Genomic DNA, 17,713 nt, shown 5'->3' with positions numbered 1-17,713 from the left:
CCAATCGCAAAAGTCTACACATATTCTGCATGACTCCAATTCTAGGACATTCTGGAAAAGGCAAATCCACAGAGACAGTAAAGATCAGTGGTTGCCAGGGTAGGGCGGGAGGGAGGAAACGAGGACATGGAGCACGGGAGATCTTTCCAGCAGCGGAACACACTCTGGGTGGTGGGTACCTGTCATTATGTTTGTCCAAACCCCATAAAATGCGCATCGCCAAGAGTGAACCCTAAAGCCAACTAGGGCTTGGGGGTTCCGGGGTGGACTGCGCGCACGGGTTCATGGGACTGTAGCAAAGGCCCCCTCTGGTGGAGACACTGACAGCAGAAAGGGCCAGGGAGACAGAAGGTGCCCGGGAAATCTCTGTACCTGCCCCTCCGTTTTGTCCTGAACCTAAAACTGCCCTTAAAAAACGCTGACAAGAGAGTAGGAGCCCCGCTCCAAGCAGCTAGAATGCACACGTCTACCAAAGAGTCCCGTTCCCTGCACAGAGCAGGAAGACAAAACAAAAGGTCACTAACTACTGAAGTAGGCCACAGGCTTTTACGTTCTCTCAAAACCTTCAGGAAGATGCCGTGAGGAGGGCAGCACTGACGTTTCAAAGATGGGGAAAAACTAAGCCCAGAGAGGCTAAGGAACTCGCCCGAGGTCCCGTCAGGGAAAGAGGAAAGCAAGAAGTCATCCAAGCGTCACTCCACGGAACGGCCACACACGCTGAGGAAGACACATGCGATGCTACGGCGGAAACCAGGCATCGAGCCCAGACCCATTTGACTCCCTCGGGGAACCTGAGCCCCAGAGAACACCTCCCACCCCCGTGTTTATGGCACCTGACTTCGCCCTCAGAGCCACTCATCCTCCTGGCGTCCCAGCCCTTCATCCTAACTCCGCATAAAAAAACAACAGCAAGGACTCTGTCCCCTCAGCCCTAGGACCTCCCTGGACGCAGGGCCTGACCCTCCTCACCGTGACCGCGGCCTCTGCAGACTCTGCCCCCGCCCCCAACCTGCCACCTGCTTCGCCTCTCCCGTGGCTCCGCACTCTGCAAGCACAGCGCTGTGGGGCTGGCAAAGAATCTGTGACCTCCTGTCAGCCGTCTCTGCTGACACAGAGGAGACTCTCCCAGCAGGTGCAGTGAGGCCCAGATGGAGCCGGCTTTCCGGGTTCTTGGGCAACAGGCCTCACTGAGCAGACTTCTCAAACTGGACCCAGGATGAGCACAGGGTATCAAGCAGAGAACAACAGCTTCCCGGGACTCGCCCTCAGCTGCCCAACAAAACGCCGGGGCACGTCTGCTTCCTTAAAGGTCCTCGGGCACTGCAGACTGTTGGAAACCAACTCCAGAGACGCTGGAGAGAGGCCCCTGGGTTTCTACGGAACCTTCTGCTCTGCCCACTCCCTTCATCCCCAACCTCGCATGCAGCCCCCTGCTACTCCCATCCCTCCACTGGGACTGTCCCCCAAAGTGCTGCCCTCCACTGTCACTCCTCTTTCCCTCAAACTACTCTGGTTCCTCATCTCCCACAACACCCTGTCCCGTGGTTCCAACAGCCCGCGAGCAGGGACTTCCATTCGCAATTCTAACTTGTCTAGAACAAAGCTTCTCCCCCTCAACTCAGGGGACAGTTCAGTGACCACATTATCGTTATTCCAGTCACCCAGGTTTGAAACCTCGGGTCATCTCCGACTCATCTCTCCCCGCCCTTCACTACACTGGTCACCAAGTCATACACTGTGACCAGATCATCTGTAAAAGGACAAAAACCAACCTTTCAGGTTGGTGGGATTAAATAAAGTAACACCTGAGGTGGTAACTAGTACATACTAGGTGCTCAGTAAACGTTCTTTCCGCTTCTCCACATCTTTCCTGCCATACTTAAGTTCTCCCACCCTGCTATGGGCTAAATAATAGAGCGGAAAGATCCAGAATCCTAAAGATGAGGTTCTATGTTCCAGCTCCATGATGTTTGGTGAAATCACCTAACCTTGCTGAAAAGGCAGCTCATCTGTCACATGTGGCTGGACCATGTCTATTTCACCAGGACATCCCTAAGGGCCTTTGAGAAGCCATCCAACAGCTTTCCGACCACTCGGATGGCGCCCGGCCACTGAAGCACGAGAATGCACCGTATTATTTCCGGTGGTCCCTCCAACACCCCGAGCTTCGGTGTCTCCACACAAGCACTGAGGAACAGGACACCGGACCAACCCGCAGCTTGCAGCAAGACTTCAGGAAACACCATCTGCTAGCGCCCTACAAACTGTAAAGTGCTACGGAGATGTGGGAGGTGCCACCAGCAGTTCTATCTTCTCAGGTTCCTACCAACAGGCTCAACCCCACTTGCCCTCCAAGACGTTTCTCTGACTTCCAAACCACCTCTTCTATCCCGTTCCCCGCAAAGGGCTTTGTCCCCTAGGAGGCCCTGCACGGTTGTGTCACCGTCTGGAGAGCGGCGAGCACGTCGCAAGAAGGGACTCGTCCCCGACCAGGCACATCGCCGGTGCTCTGCCGATGCGTGCGGCGGCTGACGACGCACATACCGTCGGTATACACCTGCTCGCTGCATCATCACCGCTCCCCCGTCCCCAGCGCGGAGGCAGCGCGCACCGCGGCGACGGCTGTGACCTGGACTCACACTCAGAGCCCGGACCCCCGCCCCCACACGGCTCCCGCCCACACGCGAGAGCCCCGCGCGCCTGCGGCTCCCGCACTACAGAAACTCCAGCGCCCAGCGGCGTCCCGGCGGCCTCGCGGGCGCGGCCACGGCAGGAGGGAGGTGGGGCCAGGGGAGGGCCAGAGGGGGAAACTGAGGCAAGGAGCGGCGGGCTTCCCCCCGCCCGCCCGCCGCGCTACCTGCAGCACCAGGGCCTGCGCCGCCCCGGGCGGGAAGCCCATGCGGTCAGACGGGTGGCGCAGCAGACGGTAGAAGTCGGTCTTGCGGTAGAGGAAGCCGAAGAGCACGCGCAGAAAGTCCTGGACGTTGCCCACGTGCTGCAGGATGCCCAGCAGGGCCTGGTCGTACAGCTCGGCCGCCCCGGGCTCCATGGCGTCGCCGGCCGCAGGGACGCTGCTCACTGCGGGCGCGGCCCGGACGCCGGCCCACGGCCACTTCCGGCACGCTGCGGTAACGGCTCCGCCGCCGGCAGAACTTCCGGTCCGCGCCCGCCCGGCCCCCGCTTGTCGGGACGAGCTGGGTGGCACCGGGGAGCCCCTGCAGCGAACCCCGTCTCCGCCGTCCGGCCGGCTTTCCCGAGCAGCCTCACGGAGAACCACACGCGAGCCCCGAAATGGCTCCTAGGAGCGAGAATTCCCAAGACGGCGGGACCGAGAGCGCTTAGCGGCCATGTTACAAACGGGCGGAAGGGGTGTGGCTCGGGCCGCGTCACGTGAGCCCCGGTGTTGTCACGTGGTGGGCGGAGCGCCGGTCCTGTCTGGGTAGAGAGCTGGTTTCGGGGGCGGGAGTATCCGCAGCGGGCGGGTCGGATGAGGTGGGTGCGGGCGGTGTGTGTCCCGCTAACGGCGCCAGGAGTGAATGCACGGTGACGAGCGTGCACGAATACTCAGCGGAAAGAGCTCGGTGCAGAGTGAAAACTCTGCCGTGCCATCGTCGTGAGATACACATGTGTACGCCTGTGTAGCGTGCATTCGTGTGTGCGTACATAAACTCGGCATACGTAATAGCCTCAGTGTCCGCCCCAGTACGATCCTTAACAAGCTCCAAACATAAAGCCCATTCAGACACGTAATGAACACGTGCCAAAGATGCCATTCGACGACTGAATTAATGAAGGAAGCAGTGATATGATAGGACTGGTTCCAAGAGCATTCGGAGGAAATGGGTATTTATAAACACTTAAACAGTAAGATTGTTAGGTTGGGTACAAAGCTGGCCGGTGTCCTACAAAATGATAAAATCATAGGTTAACTTCTCTAGTGGTAAGAAATGCCTTGCATCTCGACTGGATTAAAATCTACCAATGAACATGTACCTTCATAGTCTATGGGCTCTAATTAATTGTAAATAAGTCAGAACCAGATGAATTGCCCTACAGCAGTGGTTCTGAAACTTCTTGGAGTCATTTACACTCTTAACATTTATTGAAGACCCCAAAGACCTTTTATGTGGGTCGTTCTTACAGATGGTTACAATGTTAGATACTAAAACTGACAAAATGTTCACATATTTATTCATTTTTAAATAACCACGAAAAGCACATTACATGTTAACATTTTTATGAAGGAATAATGTTCTTCAAAGCAATTAAGTTTACTGAGAAGAGTCGCATAGTTTTACATTTTTGCAAATCCCTTTAATGTCAGGCTTCATTGAAGACAGCAAGATTCTCACATCTTTTGCATTCACTGCATTGCAATATGTTGTTTTGATGGAAATACATGAAGAAACCCCATCTTACACAGATTGTAGTTGGAAATGAGAGAGTATTTTCATTGTCTTTTCAAATAAAAGCATTATTTTTTTGAAACCAAAGTTGAGCAGGTGGTAGTTTCTTAACAGCTGTAATATGGAATCTGAAACATGAATCAATGTTTCCTAATTGTCACATCAATACCGACTGGTCTGTCCTGAACTTTGAATGGAGCTTTTACAGGCACGATTTCGTAACACCAGACTGGAATGCAGAATCTGGCAAAACAAATCACATTACAAATGTGTGAAACAGCCTCACTGAAGGGGCTGGTAGAAAAAGATGCTGACCTCAGTAACTGGAAATGAACAGAGTCTAAGACTAAAGGCAAAAGGAGCTAAAAAGGGACCCTTCATCCTAAATTTGTTTCCCATGGGGTTGTGGGCTGTCATCTCTGAAAATACTACCCACGGAGGTGAACAATGAAGCAAATTGTGTGGGTGGTGGAGTGAGGCTTCTCACTACTGGCATGGGAGCTTACAGAGAAGCCAGGGGAGCGTCTAGAATGATTGGTGTGGGGATGAATTAGAGCTGGAGGCATCAGCATGAACTTAAGTTTAGCTTCCTCTAGCTACAGATGGCTACATGTACAGATATTTATAGAAACGGGTACATAGGTGTGTCCGTTTACACACATATATTTTGTTGCTCTCTTGGCTGAGAGAGCCCAAGAGCAACAATGCCCCAGCAGCAAAGTGCACACCAAGCGCCAGATGCTGGGTTCCAATCCCATCTCTAACTGAAGGACCAGGACTCCTTGGAGAAATGGCTGACTCTAGGACTGGGGCAGAAAATATACAAGCTGAACCTGAACCAACTTGCTAGTAGCTCCAAGGAGCAAGGAAAAAGGAAAAACCCTCCAGGATGGGAGTATGACAAAAAGGGACATAGGAGCCAACAGAGAGAGCTTCCTAATGGCCCAAGCTGGAACAGTCTGAGCAACAAAATGAAGTACTATCATATGAGAACCCACACTACGAACTGAATATCCATGGGTATATACGGTATATATCATACTGAATAAAGAAACATAGGGAGGGAAATAGCCAATTTTCCTGTCGAGAAGAATTCCAAGTAATTTGTGTAAGCACTCTGCCCTCCAGGACATGGAACATAACTCCCCACTCCCTAAGTGTAGGCCATGCACAGTGACTTCCCTCCAAAGAGCACAACACGAACAACATGGAAGGGGGAAGGGTAACTGTACCGAGGAGACGCCTGACAGACACGACCTCGGCCAGGGGACGAGAGGTAATGCCATTAGTGGGAAATCATGGGGGTAGCACGCACCCTTTATATGATCTGCTGAGAAGGGCGCTCCGCCTCTTGGTCTCTCGGCCAACAACCCATAACCTCAGTCTAGTTAGGAGAAAAACACCAGACAAACCCCATTTGAGGGACGTTCTACAAAATGCCTGACCAGTCTTCCTGGAAACTGTCAAGGTCATCGCAAACAAGGAAAGTCTTAGGAACTGTCACAGCCAAAAGCCTAAAGGACATAACAACTGAATGCCATACACTATCCTGCATGGGATCCTAGGACAGAAAGAGGGACACCAGGTAGAGTCTAAGGAAATCTAAATAAAGCAAGGACTTGAGTAGAAATTCTCAACACTGGTTTATGAATTGTGGGTTAATGAATGTGCTACGCTAATATAATATGTTAATCGGGTAAAACAGGTGTGAGGTATATAGGAACTCTCTGTACTATCTTTGCAATTTTTCTGTAAATCTAAAACTATTCCAAAATTTTTTAGAGTTTGCCTTTTAAAAATGCATTTTAAAAAATGCTAATCATCCATAATCCTGCCCTTTCCCCCAAAGAGCAAGTGGGATGTACAGCGCTGGTGGTGGACCAGGGAAGAAGGCCCCTTATCCACTGCTGGTGGGAATGTGAAGAGGGCAGCAACTTTGGGGAGGCTTTGTCTGTACCCGTACGATACCTCGCCAACACCACCTCCAGGTAGCTCTCCCGCATATACACAAGGAGATGTGCAAATACATACTCAGCTTCATAGAGGTTTCTGCTCTGTACCTGAAATCCCATAGGTGAGATGAATTTCAGGACTTAGATTTTTAGAAAAGTAATAGGATGGTTACCCTGCTTTAGATAATACACCCCATCAGGGCCTATGGCTGCACACAACATAACCAGGCTCATCGATGTGCGGGATCGATGACCGCTCCCATAAAGGACGGCAAAGGGTATACATACCCCATTCATGAAGCGTATAAATAGACACATCTTGTCTGGTCTGTTTTTGCCACCAAATGAGTTTGTCCCAAACTTACAAAAGAAAAAGGGGACGAACCAGATTTCCAGAGATTTGGGGATTTGGGAATTCCACGTGAGCGACTATGGAGCCAGAGTGGAAAAGTCACTGGGAGCATCGTGCCCACCAGCAGGGGAAGGGATAAAACCACTGTGTTGGTTCACACAGGGGAATCCGGTGGGGCCGCCACGACAACTGGGCAGGTCTACAGGGCCCCACATGAATAAATCTAACATGCGTGTAGCCTGGGAAACTCGCTGCGAAAGCGAACGTCAAGTATGATTCCATTTATGAAACATTTTTAAATGTGAAATACTACTACATATTGTTTACATATAATATATGGAATTGAAGTTTAAAAACTTGCAGGAGGACGACACACGCCAAGTTCAAGAGACAGGAACAGGTCACACCCACGCTGCCACATGCCGCCTTCAGCCTAATCATGTCCTTATGGGTACGACCTGGTGGCCAGGGAAGGTCCCACCACAGGCACCCTCGTGGGGACAGCCTCTCCCAGACCCTGAGTGGGAGGACGTGTCAAGGGACCCCTACGAGGGAACCTGTGTGGCCCCTGGGGTCATCAAAACTTGTGTCCACTGCGGGGCAGAGAACTGTCAAGGCCACTCTCGGCGGGCTGTTCGAAGCCGTGGTTGACATAGGTGCTGCTGGCCTTGGATGTCGGGCCCGGGTGGCTAGGGCAGGAGGCCATGCTGGGCTTGGCGGCCTCTTCCATCTGCTTCTGCTCCAGCACTAGAGCTGCGTTGACATCAGGCCCTGCAGGGGAACAGTCACAGAGGACCACGGTCAGGGAGGCCATGTGCTGCTTGAGCAGGACTCCCTGCCCTGAGTCTGTCAACGGGAGGAGGAACAGCTTTCCTTAGCAAGGAGGGCTTGTTGGGTACTGCCACAGGATGTTGCAGGAAGAAAGGACAGAGGCGTTCACAGGCAGGCGGGGATCTGCTCGGCCAAACAGATGGGGCCAGCGATAGGAGGGGTGGGGCCGGCTGTGTGGGAGGGGCCCTGCTGGGCGGGGACTGCTGGGTGCAGGGGGCGGAGCTTATGGGTGGGGGGGGGTCCTGCGGGGCGGGCCTTATTTGTGGGCGGGGCCTGCTGGGCGGGCACTGCTGGGTGGCGGGGTCGGGGAGGCCCTGCCCAGTGCGCAGGCGCGTGGGCGCTCACCCACGTAGCTGAGAACCACTGGCAGGAAGACCAGGCCGTGCAGCAGGCCCAGCACGGTGATGAGGAGGTTGAGGCGGAAGAAGAAGATCTGGATGAGCTGCGCCTTGGCCAGGCCCAGAACAAGGATGCCGGGCAGGTTGGTCATGGCCACGCCAGCGAACACCTGGGGGTCACAGGCAGGCGTGAGGCCGGGCACGGGATGGAGGGCGGAGGGCGGAATGGGGGCGGCGGGCCCACTCACCGCGCTGCCCATGAAGACGGTGGCCTCCTTGGCCCTCTCCAGCCGGGTGGGCCGGGTGCTGACCGCAAAGGCGCGGGTGATGTGGGACACGAACTCCACGGAGATGCCCACCGCCTTGGGGCAGAGAGGGGCGTTAGGCGTGCAAGGGCGGGGGCGCGGGATCTCCGGAAGGCAGCGGGGTGTCGGGCGAGGGCAGGTTACCGTGACCAGGTTGATGAGGGACACGGCGTTGTAACTGATGCCCCACAAGGCCATGAAGCCCACGGTGTCCACGAGGATCATGACGATGGAGAACAGGTTGAGGAGGCCCGAGCGCAGGTCCATGCCCAGCAGCAGGCAGCAGACGATGAAGGTGGGCAGCAGACAGATGGCCAGCATGAAGAGGCCCTCGGGGACCACGTTCAGGTACTGCTCGTAGAACACGTTGGTGATCCTGCGGGGGTCAGAGCGCTGTCACTGCTGGGGCGTGTGGCCTCGCGAGTCGGGCTCCACGTGCCCCTGGGACCCTCCCGGGGACCCCGCCGCCCCCGCCGCTGGGCCTCACGTGTAGGGGAAGACCTCGAAGGCCGGGTCGGTGCCCGGCACCTGCCGCAGGTGGGCGGTGATGTTGGCCGCCAGCTCGCGCGACGCCCGCAGAGCCTCCGTGTAATCCTGCGAGTTCCGCAGCGGCTTGTGGTAGGCCATGAACCGCGAGGCTGCGCCCGCCGGGGAACATGGGCAGAGGAGGGCAAGGTCAGAGCCCGCTGCAGGCACCCTCAGACCCCAGGGCGCACCTGGCTGCAATCAGGGCTCAGAGGCCACCAAGATGGAAAATTCTTCCGTTGTGAGCAAGGGGCCCAGCGTGCGGGATTCCCAGGCAGCCCTGCACCCTGCAGCCCCTCCTCCCCCTGCGGGAGCCCTGGGCCCAGCCTGCCTCTGCCTGGTGCACCCTAAAGACACCTCCCAGATAAACGCAAATGCTGCACTCTAGGGTTTCAAAACACGCATTGGATTTTTCAAATGAAGTCAATTACTTTTCCAATGTGCATCTTCCTAGAGGGAAGTTCCAGAAGAGCAGACAGAAACAGGGGAGCAGTTCAGCTGACAGGGTGACGGCGGGGCAGGTGCAATCATCATCCGTTTAGCCAGCTGCCCACATCTGCCGTGATTTGTGCATGTGAGTAAGGGGTGTGGCTGGCCCCCCAGCACTGGAAGAGTCCAGGAATGTCTCGCTGACTGAGGATTTGGCGGTGGAGAAAAGGAAGCAGGGCAGACAGGGGTGAAATCTGAGAACAGGGAGCTGGGTAACATGGCCTCTGAGGACAGGGCCAGGGCAGATAGAAGCTCCCCATGAAGGAGGAAGGGGAGAAGATCGCAGACTGAGAGGCTCTTCCCCGGGGCTTGTATGACCCCCCAGTGCAGCTATCTCTCGCCTTCCCCACCGGGTGAGGCCACACTTACCTAAAACTTCGCCATTGGATCCCAAATGCACAGAGGTGTTATACGCTGCCAGTCCCCTGCAAGGCGGGAGCAGAGGCTTCATCAGGGACCTCGGCCACCCTCGGGGACCCTCTGTGCTCCCCACCCCAGGCTTACCCTTTGGGACATTTGATGTTGGGCGGGTCACTGAGGAACCAGGGAAGGTACTTGTGGAACTGCTCGTCTGTGGGCCGGATGGGGCCCAACGTGAAGCTCACACAGTTCTTCAAGCAGGCCAGGGAGTCTGCGAAGACAGCGGGGGCTCTCAGCAGCGGCACCCCCCCGGGGCCAGGCAGCCCCCCATTCCCATCCAGTTCCCCAGGCACTGCCACCACCGAAACATGCAACACGCGTGTGGCACATGTGCTCTGGAGGCAGAGGAGGCAGAGGGGTTCCCCTCTGTCGTGAAAACCACCGGCAACCACAGCAGGTAAGGGAGCCAAGTGTAGGGCAAAGAAACGACCCCCTTTGGCCTCCGCACTCCACTGACAAATGCAGCTACTCTGGGGTCAGAGCCGCATGCTACGCTCGGCTCTCCCCCTCCCACCACCCGTGAGATCACAACGCGGGGTGTGCTCACCCTGACACGTGCCCCAAGCCTGTGCCCCCACCCTCACTGACCCTGCGAGAGCGTGGGAGGAGCTAAGAGGGCCTAGCCTTGCTCCCCTCTCTTGCCTCAGTTTCCCCAAGCCGTGGGAGGCCGGGAGCCCCCAGAGACCCTGCACTCACTGACAGTCGAGGGGCAGAACTCGTCTTTCTGAGCGCCAAAGGCATAAAGGCGGCAGCAGGAGGACGGGGTCAGCCAATCAATGAAGTCGTCCACCCAGGAGGAGGCGGGGATGGCCAGGTAAGACCTGAGGGTCAGGGGAGAGGATGCTGGGGGGCAGGACCCGGTGGGCAGGCAGTGGGTCCTCCCTGGGGCACGCCCCTCTCCCCAGGCATAGGGCAGCGGGACGACAGCTGGGTGCGGTCAAGGGGTCAGGAGGTGGGGGGCACAGACAGGGCTCGGCCGGGCACTCACTCGTCGGGGAACTCGGTGGCGTACTGTATCTTCTGGGTCAAGGAGTAGCTGTCGCATCCTGCGCTGGAGCAGATGGCGTTCATGCCCGCCTCGCTGGAGAAGTTGTAGCCCCCCGTGGTGACAAAGTAGACAGGGGCCCCCACCTCGAAGTAGCGGTTCAGGTCGGAGAAATAGTCCAGCAGGTATGAGTCCTGAACAGAAGACAGTCACGGAGGCTGGGGCCACACTCACCCTGAGGGGCTCACAGAGGTGCCCACACAGAGGTGCACACTCACGGAGGTACATACACACTCACGGAGGTACATACACACAGAGGTGCACACTCACAGAAGTACATACACACTCACGGAGGTACATACACACTCACAGAGCTACGTACACACTCACGGAGGTACATACACACTCACGGAGGTACATACACACTCAGGTACATACACACTCACGGAGGTACATACACACAGAGGTGCACACTCACGGAAGTACATACACACTCACGGAGGTACATACACACTCACGGAGGTACATACACACTCACAGAGCTACGTACACACTCACGGAGGTACATACACACAGAGGTGCACACTCACGGAGGTACATACACACTCACGGAGGTACATACACACTTACAAAGGTACATACTCAGAGGTGCACACTCACGGAGACACACACAGAAGTGCACACTCACAAAGATACATACACACTCAGAGGTGCACACTCACAGAGAAGCACACTCACAGCGGTACACGCAGGAAGTACATCCTAACAGGTGTGTGCAAGAGGCGCCCGCACCGACATGCACGCTCCCAGAGACCCACGCTCACTGAGGTACACGCTGCCGGAGACACACTTGCAGTTGCATTGCAGAGGTACACGGTGGACACTGTACCCACAGAGGTACACGCTCAGAGGTACACACATCCTGGTGTGATCACAGGTACGCACACAGAGCACACCCATGTAGGTGTAAGCACAGAACCACACATGAACACACTCTGACACACACACACATTCGTGGAACGTTGCCCCTTCCCATTATCCCCGTTTTGCCACAGCGACAGTCTAACAAGCTGGTCTGTGACCGTGGCCCACACGCGTGTGCACACGTAAATGTGTGCGTGCACACCTGCGAGGCCGTGTATCAGGCAGCTGCCTGATCTGCTCCCTTCACCTGAGTGGTGTCAGAGAAGGTGGGGTAGAAGGTACCAGGCAGCCATCCCCGTACCCGCACACCCCTGCACCGGCGGCAGCTGTCTGATAGACATTGTTTGAAGCTCTGGGGTCTGCTGAGGGCTTGCAGCTCCCAGGGAAAGGCCCAGAAGCTGAATTGTGGTCAATGCCAGTCACCTTCAGCTCTCAGCATGGTAGCAGCGGCCCGGCCACGCGCAGGCACTTTGCACACAGGTTGTGGGGTCCAGCGTGGAACATGAGGACCCAGTCCCTAAGGATCACAGATTTGCGTTCTGATTGCGGACCGCTGCTCCCATCTCAGTGGTGCAGGGTCGGGCTGCCACCATCAGCTTGCCTCCTCATGCTGGCACAACTGCTGAGATGTTTAAGTGAGTAGTGACAGGTTTATTAATTTTCCTTTTCATGTTTTCCCTTTTCCCCCTTTTGGCAGCCGGACATATAAGGAATGGGACATCCCAAAGTAATCACAAATATAAGAGAAGTCACCGCACGTTACCGGGGAAAGGCTTGGACTCAGAAAAGACCTGATAAAACTTTAATTTTATACCTCAGGCTAATCTCCAGGACAGAGACACCAGCAACAATCTCATTTTTTTTTTAAAGCAAACCCCCAGGGAAGGGGGAGAATCTGATCTTTAGAGTTACCATACAATAAGACTCAAATGTCCATTTCTCAATGACAACTATCACAGAGACACAAACAATCAGGAAAGTATGGCCCATACCTAGGGACCAACACCATTTAACAGACGATCTCCTCAAGAAAGACCAGTTGGTGGACACATCAGACAGACACTTAAAAACACCTGTCTTAGGGTTGCTCAAAGAGCACCTGGACAAAACCAAGAAAAGCAAGTGTGAACAAAATGGAACGATCAACCACCAGAAAACAGAACCCAGAAAGGAACTTTGGAGCTGGAAAGTATGAGGACTAACTACATGCAAAATTCTGGTCATAGATTACATGATCTTATGTACATGAAATTCTAAAATTCTACCCCAAACCCTTAAAACTAGTAAATAAATTCAGCAAGGTTGCAAGTTACAAGATCAGCACACAAAAATCAGTCACATTTCTATGCATGAGCACTGAAGGACCCAGATGGGGAACTGGGGCAAGCCTAGTCACAACAGCATAAAAAGAATAAAGTACTTAGGAAATAATGTCACCCAAGGGGTGAGCGACTGCATGCTGACAACCACACAGCATTGCTGAAAGAAATTAAAGAACACACAAATAGGTGGGAAGACACCTGTGTTCGTGGGCTGGAAAACTGACTACCGTACAGGCTACTGGAGGGTCTCCAAGTTCAGTGCAATCCTGTCCAGATCCCAATGACCTTTCTTGCAGAAATAGAAAAATCCATCTTAGAATTCACAAGGGACTCCGAATACCCAAACAATCTTTAAAAGAGGAATAAAGTTGGGGGACTCGGGGTGCCTGGGTGGCTCAGTGAGTTGGGAGTCCTACTCTTGATTTTGGCTCAGGTCCTGATCTCAGGGTCATGGGATCCAGACTTCCATTGGCCTCCACACTCAACAGGCACTCTGTTTGGGATTCTCTCTCTCTCTCCCTCTCTACCCTTCCCCACGCGTGCTCTCTCTCTCTCAAATAAATACATAAATCTTTTTTTAAAAAGTTGGAGAACTCACATTTCCTGATTTCAAAACTTACCACAAAAATACAGTCATCAAAGGATTCAGGTGCTAGCACAAAGACAGACACAGACGAACCGAATGGAAGAGCGAGCCCAGACATAAACCCTGGCATATGTGGCGACATGGCATTTGACAAAGGAGCCAAGGCCATTCAGTGGGGAAAGGGAGTCTCTTCAACAGGTGATGCTGGGACAACAGGACATCCACACACAAAAGAATGAAGTTGGACCTTCAGAAATATACACAACTATAGCAGCAATGTCCACAATGGCCAAACTGTGGAAGGAGCCCAATGTCCATCGACAGATGAATGGATAAAGAAGACGTGGGGTATATCTATACAATGGAATAGTACTCAGCCATCAAAAAGAATGACATCTTACCACTTGCAATGACATGGATGGAACTAGAGGGTATTATGCTGACCGAAATAAGTCAATCAGAGAAAGACAAATACCATACAATCTCACTCCTGTGTGGATTGTAAGAAACAAGACAGGATCATAGGGGAAAGAAGGGAAAAAGAAAACAAGATGAAATCAGAGAGGGTAGCAAACCATAAGAGACTCTTAATTCTAGGAAACAAACTGAAGTTTGCTGGAGGGGAGGTGGGTGGGAGGATGGGGGGATGGTGATGGGCATGAAGGAGGGCATGTGATGTAATGAGCACTGGGTGTTGTACACAACTGATGAATCAGTTAACTCTATCTCTGAAACTAATAATACACTATATGTTAACCACATTGAGCTTAAATTTTAAAAATAAAAATATATACATATATGTTATATATATGTCTTTATAAATATAGATATATACTCTTTCTAATGCGGTCTCATTTACATAGTACCTTTTCTTCTGTGATTAGCTTTTACTAATATAAAACTTGCTTTGATTTCTGTGTGCCGCATACTAGTCAGATAATGAAGTGACTGTGTGCTCTATAAGAAAAACAATTATATAAGGAAGTGTTTGTGACACAGGTATGATAATTTTTTATATTAAAAAGTAATCACAATAAAAAAAAAACATACACAACTATGGGGTGCCTGGGTGGCTTGGTCAATTGAGCGTCTGACTCTTGACCTCAGCTCAGGTCTTGATCTCAGGGTTGTGAGTTCAAGCCCCACGCTGGGTTCCACACTGGATGTGGAGCCTACTTAAAAAAAAAAAAAAAAAGGAAAGAAAATAATATACATAACTATGTACAAAAAATTAACTCAAAATGGATCCAACACTTAAGAGTTGAATTTGTAATCCCCTTAGAGGAAACATATGAAAAAAGCTTCAGGATACTGGATTTGGTGATTATTTCCTGAATGACACCAAAAGCCCAGTTAATAAACAGAAAAATAAGCAAATAGGTACTCTATGAAAATGAAAAACTTTTTTAAAGGTTTTATTTTTAAGTCATTGCTACACCCAATGTGGGGCCTGAACTCATGACCCTGAGATCAAGAGACACGCTCCTCCAACTGAGCCAGCCAGACGCCACAAAAATTAAAAGCTTTTGTTCATCAGAGGACACTACCAATAGAGTAGAAAGGCAACCAATAGAAATGAAGAAAACATCTGGAAATCGTGTATCTGATAAGGGATTACTACCCAGCATATCTAGAGAACTCCCAAAATTCAAAGAAACAAAACAACAACAACAACAAAAAAAAAGCAAGCTGTTTCAAAAATGGGCAAAAGACTTGAACAGACATTTCTGCAAAGAAGACACACAAATGGCCAAAGAGCCAATGAAAAGATGCTCAGCATCACAGCTCATCAGGGAAAGCAGATCAAAACCTCACTGAGATGCCCCTTCACACCCGTCAGGATGGCTGCCATCAAAACAGAAAAAGAAAAAAGCCAAAAACAAGTTTTGGCGTGGACGTGGAGACATCAGACCCCTGGTGCGCCATAGAGAGGAACGTAAAACAGAACATCTGCGTGGAAAACAGTATGGTGGTCCTCAAAAAATTGAAATTAGAATTATCATCTGATCCAGCAGTTCCACCTCTGGGAACACATCTGAAAGATTGGGAAGTAGGTTCTGGAAGAGATAGCTGTGCACCCACATTCACGGCAGCGTCAGTCCCAGCTGCGCAAAAGTGGAAGGAAACCGTGTCCACAGCAGACAAATGACGGAGAAACAAAATGTGGTGTGTGCGTGTGTGTGTGTGTGTGTGTGTGTGTATGAAAATCCTCGGCCTGGAAGAGGAAGGACACTCTGACACCTTCTCCGGCGTGGATGAACCCGGAGGACTCGATGCTGAGTGGAATGAGCCACATGCAGAAGGACACACTGTAGGGTTCCCGTACTGGGAGGGGCTGAGAGGTGTCCAAGCCACAAAGACAGAGAGGAGACGGTGGGCACCAGCATGGGGGGAGTTTGGTGGGGTCCACAGGCAGGTGGGGTCATCCTCACTGCTGTCCTCCTCAGATCCTACACGTACTCGGGCCCCTCCCACCTCCCTTCTACCCAGAGGCTCTCTGACCCCCCGCGCCACAGAGGTCTTGTCTTCCACAGAAGCCCCTGACCCTCCATGTCTGTCGGGGGCCGTGCCACAACTCGGGCTGCTGCGGAGCCTAGGCCTGAGGACGTGGCGTGCCCAGCATGGAGCAGGCACTCGGGAAGCTGCCGGTCACTCTGCCTGGAGGCTCACCTCACAGGCCAGTTGTCCGTGGCCTGCTTCTCTCCGCCACGGGGCCTGTGCATTCATACACTGATTCAGCCTCTCCCCCCAGGTCCGCACACTGAGCAGCCCTGCACCGCCCGCCGAGCCCCCGGCCCCTGCCCTTACCAGCGGTGTGCACCGACCCTCCCGAACCCCAGGGCAGCCAGGCCACCCACCAGAGGTCACCAGGCACGGCTCACCTTGGGCAGAGCCAGCTCCTGATCCAGTCCCACGCTGACGTGGCACATGAAATAGAGCCCCACTCCAAACAGGCCCATGAACAGCAGCAGCTAAGGAGGTAGGGAGGAATATTCTGGAGCTGGGCAGACTTGAAGCCCAGCCTCCCCTGTGCGTGAGCCCCGGGGTCCGGGCAAGCTCTCCACCTCTCCACGAGCAGGCAGGACCAGGGGCCAGGCTGAGCAGGCCCTGCCAGCCCCCGCTGCCCCAGGGGTGGGAGCCCCCCAGCTGCGCCTCCCGCCCCACTCACCACAACCGCGCGCGTGAGCCGGTGCAGCAGGAATGGGACGTAGAACTTGCGGAAGAATTGGAGCAGGAACCCCTCGCTTTGGTCAGGTGGGGGCAGCTTCGGGGCACCAACGCAGCAGCAGACATCCAACCGGGAGGCCTGGAGGGAGGCAGTCCATCACGGTGGCCCCGAAGCAGCCCCGGGCACTGCCTCCCTCCCGTGGAAGTGCCTCATGTGGGGACGTGCCAGGGTGCTGTGTTGTTTGTTTTTCTGTTTTGATTAAACACCTCTAAACTTTGCACTGTCGCAGAAACTCTAGCTCCCTGTCAACATCTCCCTTACATTTTTTTTTCTCGACCTTTTGTACTTTGCAGGTTTGATCGTATTCCCCTAAATCGACTTTTCTCTGGGGCCCTGGGAGCATCCCAGTATGCTGTCCCTGCACCCAGCCCCACTCTCTGATGATCCTGCGCTGTGACGACGTGAAGCCCCCCCCCATCCCCGCAGAGATGGGGCCGGGCAGGTCCCCGGGTCCTGCACCACCCCTACCTCCTGCCTCCTGCTGTCCAGAGAAAGCAGGGCCACGAAGGCGGACACCTGGAGCAGGAAGTCGAGGACGACCGCAAAGCCGGAGGTCAGAGCAAAGGTTCTCACAGCTGGCATGGGGGTCAGGGCCCCTGGGGGTACAGGGGTGAGTCTCAGGGCATGGCGTCTGCTCAGAAGAGTGGAGGGAAGGGGGCTGCCCACACCCAGTGCCCGCCACCACCCCCCCCCCAGGCCTGGCGAAGAGGGGCTGCCCAGGCTCACCTAGAAAGAAGCAGATGGCCTCAGACAGGCTGCAGAGCAGCATGCTGGGGGCCACTCTGCCCAGCGCACGGCCGATGTGGGCCTCTCGCCGCTCTCCGGGCCTCCGAGGCAGCCTCTGCGTGGGGACATCAAGGACAGCATCCAGAGCCGGCCCTGGGCAGGGAGCTGGCCGGTGCCCACGCTTCCCATCAGGAGCAGATCCCGTGAACACTCTGCTCTCTGCCCCCGTCCACCTCGAGGGGTCTGGCCCAGAGACATGCTTGGTGCATTCCGGAACATTCCAACATATCCCTGGGTCCCGCAATGTCCGCCGACAGGAGAGG

At 53.9% G+C, this 17,713-nt stretch overlaps 2 protein-coding genes across 3 annotated transcripts in view; both read right to left on the bottom strand.

Annotated features, from left to right (window-relative positions):
- The window catches only part of NUDCD3 (NudC domain containing 3), a 61,505-nt gene extending 58,158 nt beyond the window's left edge, over nt 1-3,347 (bottom strand). The window contains exon 1 of one of the 2 annotated variants that reach the window (XM_057304274.1): nt 2,858-3,347. In XM_057304274.1, coding sequence (XP_057160257.1) covers nt 2,858-3,049 — 192 coding nt within the window. In that variant the 5' untranslated portion in view covers nt 3,050-3,347. The remainder of the gene's footprint in view (nt 1-2,857) is intronic. The other variant, XM_026502541.4, reaches the window with a different exon arrangement.
- Nucleotides 3,348-4,174: 827 nt separating this feature from the next.
- Nucleotides 4,175-17,713, bottom strand: part of LOC113257804 (NPC1-like intracellular cholesterol transporter 1) — a 14,894-nt gene continuing 1,355 nt past the window's right edge. The window contains exons 4-16 of the mRNA XM_057304338.1: nt 17,391-17,709; nt 17,133-17,260; nt 16,605-16,742; nt 16,318-16,407; nt 10,607-10,797; nt 10,315-10,439; nt 9,703-9,829; nt 9,568-9,623; nt 8,672-8,822; nt 8,329-8,560; nt 8,128-8,241; nt 7,887-8,049; nt 4,175-7,481 (exon numbers count right to left, since the gene is read on the bottom strand). Of these exons, the coding sequence (XP_057160321.1) occupies nt 7,288-7,481; nt 7,887-8,049; nt 8,128-8,241; nt 8,329-8,560; nt 8,672-8,822; nt 9,568-9,623; nt 9,703-9,829; nt 10,315-10,439; nt 10,607-10,797; nt 16,318-16,407; nt 16,605-16,742; nt 17,133-17,260; nt 17,391-17,709 (2,028 nt within the window). The 3' untranslated portion in view covers nt 4,175-7,287. The remainder of the gene's footprint in view (nt 7,482-7,886; nt 8,050-8,127; nt 8,242-8,328; nt 8,561-8,671; nt 8,823-9,567; nt 9,624-9,702; nt 9,830-10,314; nt 10,440-10,606; nt 10,798-16,317; nt 16,408-16,604; nt 16,743-17,132; nt 17,261-17,390; nt 17,710-17,713) is intronic.

Source organism: Ursus arctos, unplaced genomic scaffold (assembly GCF_023065955.2).
Source record: "Ursus arctos isolate Adak ecotype North America unplaced genomic scaffold, UrsArc2.0 scaffold_3, whole genome shotgun sequence".
NCBI classification, from domain to species: Eukaryota; Metazoa; Chordata; class Mammalia; order Carnivora; family Ursidae; genus Ursus; species Ursus arctos.
The sequence above is the reverse complement of the archived record's forward strand: the minus strand, read 5'-3'. Positions and strand labels throughout refer to the sequence as shown.